The sequence below is a fragment of the Rhamphochromis longiceps genome, linkage group LG3, assembly GCF_057381845.1.
Source record: "Rhamphochromis longiceps isolate RC_006_pf linkage group LG3, R_longiceps_female_GT1.1, whole genome shotgun sequence".
In the NCBI taxonomy this organism is placed as follows: Eukaryota; Metazoa; Chordata; class Actinopteri; order Cichliformes; family Cichlidae; genus Rhamphochromis; species Rhamphochromis longiceps.
This window is the reverse complement of record NC_140559.1, coordinates 2,968,138-2,981,771: the sequence shown is the minus strand read 5'-3', so window position 1 is coordinate 2,981,771 and position 13,634 is coordinate 2,968,138. Positions and strand designations below refer to the sequence as shown.

Genomic DNA, 13,634 nt, shown 5'->3' with positions numbered 1-13,634 from the left:
TGAACGCACATGCTTTTGTTTTTGGAAACAAAATCTTTCACCCATTTCAGGTACTTTTCACCTGGAAAGAAGCAGACAAGGAAATATGGATGAATGTAGAAGTGTTGGAAAAGACAAATAGCAAGGTTATCCTACAGCAGTTTGTGAAAATGTTGTATCTTGAAATAAGCAGGCAAAATGAGGATCTCACTTATCTCATATGTTCTGACTACCGACTTTCTTCAGTTAAAGGACAAAAAAAGGGCACACTGGAGGCTGACAGAGTGTGCAATGGTGGGAATCATTTTGCAGAACTCACTAAAGTTTGTTTCTCCTGGAACAAGCTTTTTACACTTCGGCAAATGAAAATACTGTGTTAAACTAAAAAAGAGCACCAGACCAAGGTCTACAGTACTAACAGAAAAGCATGCCGTTACCTGTTGCCTGTCGACACAGCTGCTGATCTTCCTCACCAAAAAAATGAGGATCCCTGAAAGGAATAGAAAGGTTATGTTAAAATGAATGACTGTCACGGTGATCATGGGAAGCTCCAAAATATCACAATAGCTACGAAATCACAAAATGCAGTGTGATGTCTGTAAGCACCAAACATGACATCTCTGCAAATTCATCTTGAAATATGTAGGTACCTCACACGTACAGCTGCAGCCATCTCAGCCATTTATCACTGTGGCTGCCAAGTGGCTGCCACTTCACAAGCGCATGGCACAACATAGAAGAGCCACCTCCACAGGACAAGACTCAGCAGTCCATCTGCATCTTAAGGATAAAGGACACTCTTTCGAGGATGCTAATGTTCACATTTTGGGCAGAGAGGACAGATGGTTTGAAAGAGGAGTGAAAGAAGCATCTATGTCCACTGTGAGCGACCATCTTTGAACAGAGGCGGGGTTTACGACACCAACTCTCTGCCATCTATAATCCAGTTTTGAGATCCTTCCCAGACGCCTTAACACCCACTCACATCCTGGGCCATCTGACCTCAGGAATTCGCATGATAAGGTGGGGCCAGGTTTCACAATGAACACACCCGAAACTCTGGCTGATTGGGACCCACACCCAGTTTCACACCTTGGCTCAGGCGATTAGAGGATCATCAGGGGGTCCTTTTGTCCCTCTGTGGGGGGAAACTCCCACTAGGCTTATATCTGGGACTCTCCACCATTTGACCTTAGAACTGAAGAAGCTTCTCGGATGAGAGGTGAAACGTCTTCAAGTAACTTAAAGAAGTCCAGACGCTTTTCTTTGCAAGCTCCTTTGACTACGATGACCTGGATGACTGAGAACCTTCACAGACATAAGGTGAATGTGACAAACAAAGCGCCTTCTTGTTCTCTGTGATAATGTAAAGTTATTAATGAAAAAACAAACGAGTAAAAAACGGACTGGAAACATGTCTTCAATCAAAACTCGACAAAAACAAAGAAACAGCCTCACTTCTCTGCGACGCTCCCTAAAAATGACGTTACGTGTTACGTACCAGAGATTTCTATACAGCCCTTTATCAAGCCGAGAGAAAGTGACGCAAAACCCTCCAACTAATAACGACTAGCAGAGAGGCTCAGCTGAGTGTAGTTACCTGGTTTGCAGACGCATACAGACGTTTCCTGTCCTCTCGGACGCAGCTGTGATAGAACATGTGGTGCATTACCGCCACCAACTGGCTTGGAGTGAGGACCGGAAATCGCTCATGCCAAATCAAAAAAAAAAAAAAACATAAAGAAAGATTAAGTGAAGAGATAAATGAATACATTAAATCAAGAAGAAAAAAACCCACCACCGGACATATACATCCTCATATCCTTCTGTACAAATGAGTTTGTTTTAGAAACTGAAAAAAGCCACAAAACCTTCACATCTAGAAATCCTTTGCAGTAAAACTTGTTTTTTGGCAGGTTCCACAGGTTTTGAATCAGTTTTCTTCTTTATTCCTGATAATTTTGACAATGAAAAAGAACATGTTCTATAGGGCTTTGGAGTTGACGTCACGCCGCAATGCATTGTGGGAGCGCGGCACCATTTTCGAGGTCTACGAATCAAAACAAACACACTGTGTTGGAACGACGATTACAAGATGCTTAAAAGCAGCTCAAAAGAGAACGGACTGTATAGAGACCGATTGCGTCCAGAGGCGAAGCGGCGGTACTTGCAGAAAATAGCGTGCAGTGGAAATGTGGAGCCGTATGAAATACGGCCGTGGAGTAGAAACCCTGAAGACGTAGCCTGATATATTTTCGTACCTTATCTGTGGAGTCAGCGCGTACAAGTCGTCATTCAAACAAAGGTAAGTCAGCTCGAGTACTGCGTGTGAAATGCGTTTGATTTCCCTGCAAACATTCACATTAGTGCAGCATAAATTCATTCATGAGGGGAAATTACAGTGAGAACATGTGGAGGCTGTTAGAGGGAGAAGATAGTGAGTTCAGTGCAGGGCTGTGCAGAGAGGTTTAAAGGGGCGGGTGCTCAAAGTTAAAAAGGGGCACATTGAACCAGGCTGAATAACAACAACACACATTCATCAAGAATCTAATATGGGAAGGGCAGGGCTGTGTTGGTCTGAGACTGTAGACATTAAAAAGTCCACAGGAGAGATGGTAGCTGATTAAACAAGTGTCATGAGATAATAACAAAATGCAAAGATTGGTGACAGCGCTTGGAACCATAAGGCAACAAAAAACTATGTATGTAAAAAAAAAAAAATATATATATATATATATACATACATACACACAGTGGGGCAAAAAAGTATTTAGTCAGCCACCGATTGTGCAAGTTCCCCCACTTAAAATGATGACAGAGGTCAGTAATTTGCACCAGAGGTACACTTCAACTGTGAGAGACAGAATGTGAAAAAAAAATCCATGAATTCACATGGTAGGATTTGTAAAGAATTTATTCGTAAATCAGGGTGGAAAATAAGTATTTGGTCACCTCAAACATGGAAAATCTCTGGCTCTCACAGACCTGTAACGTCTTCTGTAAGAAGCTTTTCTGTCCCCCACTCGTTACCTGTATGAATGGCACCTGTTTGAACTCATCATCTGTATAAAAGACACCTGTCCACAGCCTCAAACAGTCAGACTCCAAACTCCGCCATGGCCAAGACCAAAGAGCTTTCGAAGGACACCAGGAAAAGTATTGTAGACCTGCACCAGACTGGGAAGAGTGAATCTACAATAGGCAAGCAGCTTGGTGTGAAGAAATCAACTGTGGGAGCAATCATCAGAAAATGGAAGACATACAAGACCACTGATAATCTCCCTCGATCTGGGGCTCCACGCAAGATCTCATCCCGTGGGGTCAAAATGATCATGAGAACAGTGAGCAAAGATCCCAGAACCACACGGGGGGACCTGGTGAATGACCTGCAGAGAGCTGGGACCAAAGTAACAAAGGTCACCATCAGTAACACACTACAACAGCAGGGAATCAAATCCCGCAGTGCCAGACGTGTTCCGCTGCTGAAGCCAGTGCATGTCCAGGCCCGTCTGAAGTTTGCCAGAGAGCACATGGATGATACAGCAGAGGATTGGGAGAATGTCATGTGGTCAGATGAAACCAAAGTAGAACTTTTTGGTATAAACTCAACTCGTCGTGTTTGGAGGAAGAAGAATACTGAGTTGCATCCCAAGAACACCATACCTACTGTGAAGCATGGGGGTGGAAACATCATGCTATGGGGCTGTTTTTCTGCCAAGGGGACAGGACGACTGATCCGTGTTAAGGACAGAATGAATGGGGCCATGTATCGTGAGATTTTGAGCCAAAACCTCCTTCCATCAGTGAGAACTTTGAAGATGAAACGAGGCTGGGTCTTCCAACATGACAATGATCCAAAACACACCGCCCGGGCAACAAAGGAGTGGCTCCGTAAGAAGCATTTGAAAGTCCTGGAGTGGCCTAGCCAGTCTCCAGACCTCAACCCCATAGAAAATCTGTGGCGGGAGTTGAAAGTCCGTGTTGCTCGGCGACAGCCCCAAAACATCACTGCTCTCGAGAAGATCTGCATGGAGGAATGGGCCAAAATACCAGCTACTGTGTGTGCAAACCTGGTAAAGACCTATAGTAAACGTTTGACCTCTGTTATTGCCAACAAAGGTTATGTTACAAAGTATTGAGTTGTATTTTTGTTATTGACCAAATACTTATTTTCCACCCTGATTTACCAATAAATTCTTTACAAATCCTACCATGTGGATTCATGGATTTTTTTTTTCCACATTCTGTCTCTCACAGTTGACGTGTACCTCTGGTGCAAATTACTGACCTCTGTGCAAGTTCCCCCACCTAAAATGATGACAATCGGTGGCTGACTAAATACTTTTTTGCCCCACTGTATATATCAGCAATCAATCAGAAAATCATTGGTTCATATTACAATTAAATATGAACAGGCTCCTTAGATGTAAGCAGTTCAGATCTGATGTCATTTACATTCTTCACACAGCACATTCGTCCAGGCTGACAGGTAAACATAGAACTAATCTCAGGTAACATGACTCATAGTAGAGATCCAGTAAGAAAGATTGCAGGCTCTAATATTATTACCACACAATCCAAGGACACACCAACAGCTCAGATTTGTAGAACTATTTAAACAAATGTCTTCTGAATATTCAATTCAGGTTCACAGTGGGGGGGGGGGGGGGTTCGTGGAATTTTTAAAATAAAGTCTGCAACACAGAAAGAGCTGTGATCAAGCTATTTATTACTGCGCCAACACACATCAAACATCACAGTTCAGTCATGTCAGCGCTGCCACAGAAGTCGTGCTGCTCCTCCTTTACGCCTTCCAAGGAAGAGGGAGGAAGTTACAAACTGATCCTACCACACTTCACGTGTCTCGCTATGAAACCTAACGCATCAATGGTTGTGCTGTTTTGTGCCCTTGGCCTTATCAGCACCTGTAAAGGGAGTTGTTTTCTCAAACTGCTGAAGTAAGTTCATCTAGTTTTAGCAACTTTCACTGAACAGTAACAGTGTCACAACTAAGCATATGCATAAGCACTTAAACACTTTAAATGAGAATAACAGAACATTTCTATTACAGAGGCTAGAGCCTGTCCCAGTAGTCATAGGTAGAGCACACCTGGACAGGTCACCAGTCTGTCAGAGGACTAACACAGAGACAGACATCAGAGTAACAAATCTATTTAAAATTAATGTAAGTTTGCTGCAGCTGTATGTATGAACATGTGTTTCTGTGCTCACAGTCCACCTCTCAGGAACCTGCAGTTCACTTTTAGTCTACTTTAAACAGACCTCACAAAAGGCTGATGTGGCTGGATCAGTAGTCTGATTTGAGTACGATACCTTTGGCCAGGGATTCATCTGGTGCATCGCTTCACTGCAGTCTTACGTATTTTCCCCACACCTGAATAAAAAAATACTGATATATACAAATAACAGCTTCAGCTGATGCAGCCTGACTCAATCCTAGATGTTCAGCACACAGAGACACAGAGGTGCCGTTTAAAGTTTAGTGTTAACCTGAGTCACTGATCATTTGCAGTATTACAGAGTCTGGCGGTCTTTGCATGATGTCCACATCACTGTAAGTTTCTAGCTGACTTCACTGCAATTTCAATTTCAATTTCTGCTGTTCACAAACGCTGTCCATCTAATCTGACTGAGCTGGAGCTGTTTTGCAAAGAAGAATGGGCAAAGATTTCAGTCTGTAGATGTGCAAAGCTGGCAGAGACAGACCCTAAAAGACTGGCAGCTGGAACTGCAGCAAAAGGTGGTTCTACAAAGTGTTGACTCAGGGGGCTGAATAATTACGCACACCCCACTTTGCAGTTATTTATTTGTAAAAAATGTTTGGAATCATGTATGATTTTTGTTCCACTTCTCACGTGTGCACCACTTTGTGTTGGTCTTTCACCTGGAAGTCCAATAACATTGATTCATGTTTGTGGCTGTAATGTGACAAAATGTGGGAAAGTTCAAGGGGGCCGAATACTTTTGAAAGCCACTGTATATGTAGACACAGGACTACAAGTAGAAGATCAGACATGAAAGTGGAGATAACACAGAAGACCTGCAGCAAAGGTCAGAGGTCAGACTGGGCCCCTGGATTCAACAATGAGCCAATGATCATCAAGCAGTGACTAAAGCAGAGCCCTGACGTTCTGACATTCATCACACAGTCAGAACAAATGTCTGCTGATGACTTCATCTCATGAAACGACTGATAGATGTCAGTTCATTGATCAGCTGAGCTGCTGATCTTCATCGTCACAGAAACATTCAGCTTGTTTCAATCAGTAAATAACTCCCACTACTCCCAGTTTGAACTGTTCCCACTCAAAATGCTGTGAGAACAATGATCATTGTAGAACTTCACAAACATCACGTGTTGTTTTCCACATGTAAGATCAGCAAACACACAGAAACTTCCTGTTGCCACACACGGCCTCTAAAATCTCTTCCACGCTTTCTGTCTGAAGTCCACTCTCTGTGTCGGATCCACAGGAAACAACAAGATCTTATTAACATGGTTTTCAATGTGTCTCCTTCCAAAAAGTCCAACCAATGAACAAATGTGTGTATTTGTGGAGGCCGAACAAAAGCATGACACATTTCTCTGTTTCTATAAACTGGAGTCAAACACAAACATGAAGAGTTTCACTGACAGACTCCAAAATGCCCCCACAGTGGATCAAAGGGAAATCCTACAGTGTGGCCAGAGACTCTTAATGGCTCCAACATCAACACATCCACAATGTTGGATCCAGTTCTGCCTCACAGAGTTACTAAGACACACCCTCTGCCAGCATCACAACAGCTCCACCTGCTTCACCTGCCTCCTCAGCATCTGTACACCTGAAGAGAAAAGAAAGGCTCCAACAGCTCAAATCTACAAAGGATTCATGAAGTTTCATCCAACAATAACATGTTTGCCTTCCACAGTGTGCTGTTAGACACCACTGTACCTCTGCCATTTCAAAAAGAGCAGCTTGGGAACATTTTGGCTCCAAACACTTTGTGTTTAAGTTCTTTGTTTTCTTTGTGAAGCCGACAACATCTGGAGCTTTGTGACTCATAGAAACATCATTTTGTTCTTTAGATGACAGCAGATTGGGACTGAATAATCAATCACTATCAAACCAATAAAGACAAACATGCTGATTTTACAGGAACTTTGTTGGAGAAGCTGCAAAGACATGAAACTGGTGGAGATCCCAAACCAGTTGATAGTGCTGGTTATTCCAAATAAAGCTGTTTCCCTTTGAGATGAAATGACTTTGTGTCCTGATATATAATAAAGATGTTGTTGTTTTTGAGCCCCTGTATTAAAAGTAGTTTAAAGTCAGCTTGAGTTTGTTGTCTTTATGTCAAAGCTGCTCATGATGTTGAGCTGCTGATGGAATAAAAACAATATAAAAGCATGTAGTCCAGACTTAAATGTAGCCTGTTGTTAGCTGAGGTCCACACACAGTGTTTGACAGTGTAAAGTGTGTGAAAGGGCTGCTGGTGGAGCTCACTAGGATGAGCAGGTGACCACGAGGTGGAGAGCAGCTGGCCTGGCTTTGACCCGGGCCACGCCCCCTTTCTCTCTGCTTTGCTGTCACTTATCTTCACTGCTCTGTCCAATAAAGCTGAAAAAGGCCCCGAATCAAAGAAATCTGCTGCAGCCTCTGAAATGTCTTCTGTTTCCTTCCCGACGGCTTTTTCACCGTCAGCCCATCAGACAGTCCAGCAGCATTTATGATGATGTCATGATGTTGAAGAGGCTGCTACGGTGGCCTCCCATGACCCCCAGCCTCATCACAGCTGAGATGCAGACATTTGAAAACATTCAGCAGACAACTGAATAACAGTCCAACACAACAGTCTGTGTGCAGACACACACTGACCTTTCATAGAGTCAAACACAGCTGGTTGAGTCATTTCTCTGTGAGTCTAAAGTGAATCTAGTATTTGAAAGTCCACTTCCTGTATTTGTTGTTGAAGACTTCTTCAGCTTCTTCTCAAGGACATCAGCTGCTTGTTTGGCAGCAGAGGCAGTTAAGAAGCTTCCTGAAAAACACTGAACAGTGAGTTCACTGTGGCATATGACAGATTCAGCTTTCTGTGTGCAAATGTGTCTGTGTCGACCTTTCAAATGCTGTTGAATCCAAAACATCAGCGGCTCCTCGGCTGCTCGCTTCATGCACTTCTGTCTGTGTGACAGTCCAATGATATCACAGCTGTTTCCAGCCCCAGTGTCTCAGGACTGGACACCTTTAAACATGTCGAGGATCAAACAGCGTCCAGCTAAACACACATGAAACTATCAGAGCTGACAATCATTCCAATAACATCTAATGGTTCATGTATGTAGACACAGGACTACAAGGAAATGGCTCTCAGCATCTGGCTGTGGGAACACATGAGTCCCTGTTTGTGTTCAGATTGTGTGCATGTTTTAGACGTGTGTCACATGTAGAAACACAACAATCCCACAATGACACACAGATGTGTTTGACACAGCTGTGCAGCTGTAAGTTGTTTCTAATGATTCATTGAAGCTCTTCTAACATTCTGGAGACGATCAGTACATGAATCTGTTCAACACGACAACAATTTGACTTCAGTGTGAACGTTTGCATTAAATAACCTTCTTCATCCAGCTGACAGCATCTTCATCCTATGATGTGAACAGTTCCTCCTGTTGATGACAAACCTCTGACAGGATCTGCTTGAGGAGCTTTTTCATGTGCAGCTCTCTGAGCTCAGGGCTGAGCTGCTGTTTCATCTTTAAGAGCTGCTGCCTCCTCGCCGGACTTGTTCTCCTCTTCTTCTCCTAATGACACCATTTCTGCTTCATATTAAATTCAATAAAGATGCTGACATGTATCTGTAGCAACAACATCATTGAATCTAGAACAACTGGAGCCAAACCAGTGGCTCTGCTGGGATCACTGGTGAGCCAACACTTCCTTGTTGATGCAGATTTCAGGGCTTCCTTTTGCTCCTCCGTTATAACTGTTCTCTCTTCTCAACACATGATGACACAAAGGAATCAGCAGTGACAAAGATGATGCTGAAGAGAAGCACACACTTCACACATATAACAGACCAGTGCAGTTACACACACCTCTGCTCGACATCAGGCCTCAAACAAAGACACAAAACACTAACTTGACTCTAAACAGAAGAAACGAGCAGCTGTTTCTGTTCTGTGCTTATTTATATTTGACACACATGCTTCTCTTTGTGCAAACACACATCGCACTATAAGGGTAACCTCGCACACAATGATTGGACAGCACAGTGATGATGCTGGGAGATCCTATACGCAGCAACACAGAAACACTGAGAACTTTAAACAATGATGGAAAGTGTTATAAATGACTTGTTGGCCTCTGATCTGTCACAAACAGCTGAAACGTGTCTCTCATGAGTCACATGAAGGTTTTTGACAGAAAGGACAAAAAGTAGCTGCAGTCAGTTTGTGTCATTTTTATATTTATTCATCTGGGAGAAAAATCTGAGGGACATTAAAATGTGTTTTCAACAGAGACAAGAACATGAATATAACAGAACAGGTAAATGAACATGTTTCAAGTAAACAGCTGGACTGATCAGGTCCAAACACAGAGTGATAAACTTGTCAAACAGCTGTCATATCTTTATATAGAAGCTCTTTATAAATGCTGCTCACTGCAGTCTGTTTACTAATAATGTCAAAGTGTTAGAAACACAGAAACATCAGAATGGTCTTTGTTCACAGAAACCTGTCTGGGATCCTTTGTTGTTCTTTTGATGCAGAGTTACATTATAAATATAAAGAGTTATTTCAGAGTCTCATCAGTTTTCCTGCATGTCTTTATTTAACACATCAGCAGGGCTGAAGCTCTCATGTTAAACACACACTGATCTATGGACACGTTCATGTGTTTCTAACAGAACCAGGCTGTTATCAGCCTGCACTAACATTATGTCACACACACTGAATGTAACAGTGACAGTTTACATCATCACACAATCAGCTGTGATTGTTTCACTGTCATCAAACGAGTCAACAGGAAGTAGAATCAATAGAAACCAATCATTTACTGACAGCATGTCTGATGGAAATAAGTGCAGATTATGTATGAAGTCTAACTGCACACAGTAACTGTGTTACAATAAGGACTTAACAGCGCCCTCTGCTGGAGTGTTTCAGTACTGCGTTAACTAGAATACACCACCTCCTCCTCACACCACCTGCTACAGCTCTACTCTTCTATGACTACAGTCATCCACAGCACTGATGTGAGGTCACATGGTTCATATGTAAGGAGCACAGCTGACCTCAGGTCAGTTTAATGACTGTGAGCAGCAGCTGTGTTATTGTCACTGTGACAGGGAGACACTCTCAGACACAGCGCTCATGTCAGCTTGTTCTCATGCAGGAGGATCAGGAGCTCCATGTTTGTCTTTCTGTTTGAATCATGATGTGTTTGTGCCATCAGAGTCTGTCATGAGTACTCAGGGTTTCACAGCAGCTCTTCTGGATGCTGACGAGGACTCCAACCTCATGTTTCACCTCTCTGAGCTTCTGATGTCTGTGAACACTCGTGTTTCTTCTCTGGGCTCATCTGGACAAAAACACCTTTCTGTGTTTGGCTGCAGCCTCATTCTGACTGACAGGAAGTGTGTTATCCATGAGCTGCACTTCTGTGAGGAAGTTTCCTGCTGTGTTTCCTGTCTGTGGACAAACACGAGTGTTCCAGCTGAGGACTTGGTTCCTTCCACCTGTCCATACAGGACATCACGCTGTCTGCAGCTCTGTAAATGCAGCTCCAGGTCCTTCCACGTGCTGCTCTGTATTTGTGCAGTTTGTAGTGTGTCCTGGGAAACGTAGCACACATGGTGTTCTTCTGCTGTTTCCTCCTTTCACTGAGTGTGAAACACTGACGCTGTGCTGTTGTTCACAGAGGGGAGCTGATTCTAGCTGCAGCTGGACTCTGTCATCTAACTGAATGTGTTGGTGCTGATCACGGGGCTCTGAGGGGGGAGCAGCAGGAGGACTCTGGATGCTGACGTCAGTGTATCTGTGGAAGCTCCCACAGCGTGTCTGTCATTCAATATTGTGCTGTATATTGTATCTATGCAAAGATGAACAGACTGTGTGTTCACTGGTCTCTGTGCTGCAGCTCTGATGTCATCATCACTCCCTCCTCCACCCTCAGCAGTCCCAGCATGCTGCTGTGGTGCACCCCACCCTCACTCTACACCTGAGCCACAGACCACACCCTCCACCTCAATATACACCACAGTTTTCTCTGCTGTGGAAATGAGATCAGGAGGAAATCATCATTATTATTATTTAATAAACGCTCACATTAATGTGGGCTTATTTGTTTCATATTAGAAACATTAGTTGAGTGTTTTTAGTATAAAATGGTCAAAGTCCCTCTTTTTGCTCCTCCCCTCACCTGTGGATGGGCGGTGCTGTTACCGTGGTGACAGCTTGGATGTGTTTCAGTCCTGCCTGGTTATCACTGCAGGAATCTTTCACATTTATTACAGGTAATAACTCTGATTTTTCTGTGTATTATGAACCAAATGTATCCTGATACACACAGAGATGGATGAGCAGAGGTTTTTTTTGCAGTTTATGTAGTTACTATGGACTTAATGCATACATATTATTAAAATTAGGGCTATAACAGTTGTATTGATGTATAGCAACTTGAAATGCTCCCACAAATGGCTCCACAGCATGTAAAAATATAACAAAAGCTCTGGCGGACTTGGTTCTGTGGTCAGTCTTAAAGGGTGAAGTTAAACTCTGTAATCTTCACTGTGTCACAGAGTTCAGTGAGTCCCGTTATTCACAGTATCAATCAGATCATCAGAGAACAGCTGATCAGCAATCAGTGGTGCCAACAGCGCCTCCTGTGGTGAGAGGATGCAATAATGCAATGTAGCATTTTTCCACTCAACACTTGCAGTCATGGAAACTGTCTGTTGGATCTGTGTGACGTTGCTTTCTTGGTTAGAGTTCCTCACAAATGTCCAGATGATTCTTCTAATGAGGCGTCGACCATGTTTGCAGCTCTTTGGAAGAAAACGTCGCCCTTTGCCATCCTTACTTTTCTTTGACTTCTTCAAATGCAGCTGAACTCCAGCTGGTATTTTCTTGGACTTTGCAGCTGTTTCTGGTCATCAGTTCATTCCTGCAAACCTCTGAAGCTGAACAACAATGATGCTGCATTGCTGGCTGATCCCAAAAGGTTGATTCTGTTCATCTGGACCTTTTCAGAAACGTTTGCTCACTGATCAGGTGACTTCTTCAGTCTCAGCTGACTGCAGCTTTACAAGCTTACAAACAGCACATTTGCACAATGACTGAAAGCAGCAGCACCTGATATATATGATACTAATATAATACATATACATATATAATCCATACTAATGATGAAGGAACTGAGCTCACAGTCCATTGTTCATTCAGTGAACTACTCAGTTTATTTTGGGCCTCAGAAATGCTCACTCTGTTTGTACATCACTGTCAGCAATAGACTCATTCTGCTGTGTGGACAGGAACACATGTGACATCACTTCCTGTTTGTTTGTGACTGAAGAAGTTTACAAGGAATCATTTAGAAGAGTTTCAAACATCAACTGATTGAATCCATGAATCTGAAAACGTGTTTGTGAGTGAAAGAGACAGACATGTACAGACTGAACTATCTGTTCAACAGTCAGAGTGTTTCTGTAACAGGAGACACTCTTTACACTCCACTCAGCACAGGGACACTGAGGCACCACGAGACCTGAACATAAACCCAGGATAAAGAGTTTGAGTGAATGTGGTGTTGAAGGTGTGGAGGTGGATCAGAGTGTCAGAGGAGACTCTGTAGAAGGACAGAGTGCCAGCAGGACAGTCCACATACACTGCTGCTCTGTTAGAGACAGAGGAGGAGGAGGAGGAGGAGGAGATGGATGTTTGTCTGTCATTGTGCCTGACAGACTGAGGACCATCATCAGAGCAGAACAGACTCCAGGACTGATCATTTCCTCCAAACAAACAGTCATAACTGCCTCCTTTCCTTCTGATGCTTCTGTAACTCACTGATATAAAAACTCTTCCTCTCCACTTGACCTCCCAGTAACAGCGACCAGTCAGACCATTTCTACACAGCAGCTGAGGATAAAAACCATCAAATCTGTCTGGATGATCAGGATATGACTGAAGCTCCTCCACTTGTGTCACCTTCCTGTTGTTGTCAGACAGTTGGAGCTTTGTGTTCACTGTGTTTGTGTCGATTGTGAGTTGACAGGAATCTGATGGAGAGAACAAACACAATCCAGCTGCAGTTATTGATCCATCATCTGTTCATTGATTGACACTTTGATGATGACTCCTGACATGATGAAGATGGTTGAATGTGTGCTGCTTTGTTTTCATGAATCCCATTAAAAACACACTTACACTTCCTCAGACCTGGTCTCAACCATCGGACTCCAGCAGGCTCCACCCTGAAAGGAGGAGGGGGGTCAGAGCAGCACAGTCAGCATGCACACATGGACATTACATGGCTCTCACACACACACTGTTACACACTGAGCTCAAAGCTCGGCTCCACTGTTTTATTCAAAGAAATCTACATTTATTTATCAGCACATTTAAAAACAGCTTGAGCCAAAGTGCTGCA

General features: G+C 43.3%; 1 protein-coding gene across 2 annotated transcripts in view; it reads right to left on the bottom strand.

Annotated features, from left to right (window-relative positions):
- Window positions 1-12,449: 12,449 nt before the first annotated feature.
- Window positions 12,450-13,634, bottom strand: part of LOC146672529 (protein NLRC3-like) — a 20,762-nt gene continuing 19,577 nt past the window's right edge. The window contains exons 8-9 of one of the 2 annotated variants that reach the window (XM_085401264.1): window positions 13,412-13,458; window positions 12,450-13,263 (exon numbers count right to left, since the gene is read on the bottom strand). In XM_085401264.1, coding sequence (XP_085257390.1) covers window positions 12,722-13,263; window positions 13,412-13,458 — 589 coding nt within the window. In that variant the 3' untranslated portion in view covers window positions 12,450-12,721. The remainder of the gene's footprint in view (window positions 13,264-13,411; window positions 13,459-13,634) is intronic. The other variant, XM_085401263.1, reaches the window with a different exon arrangement.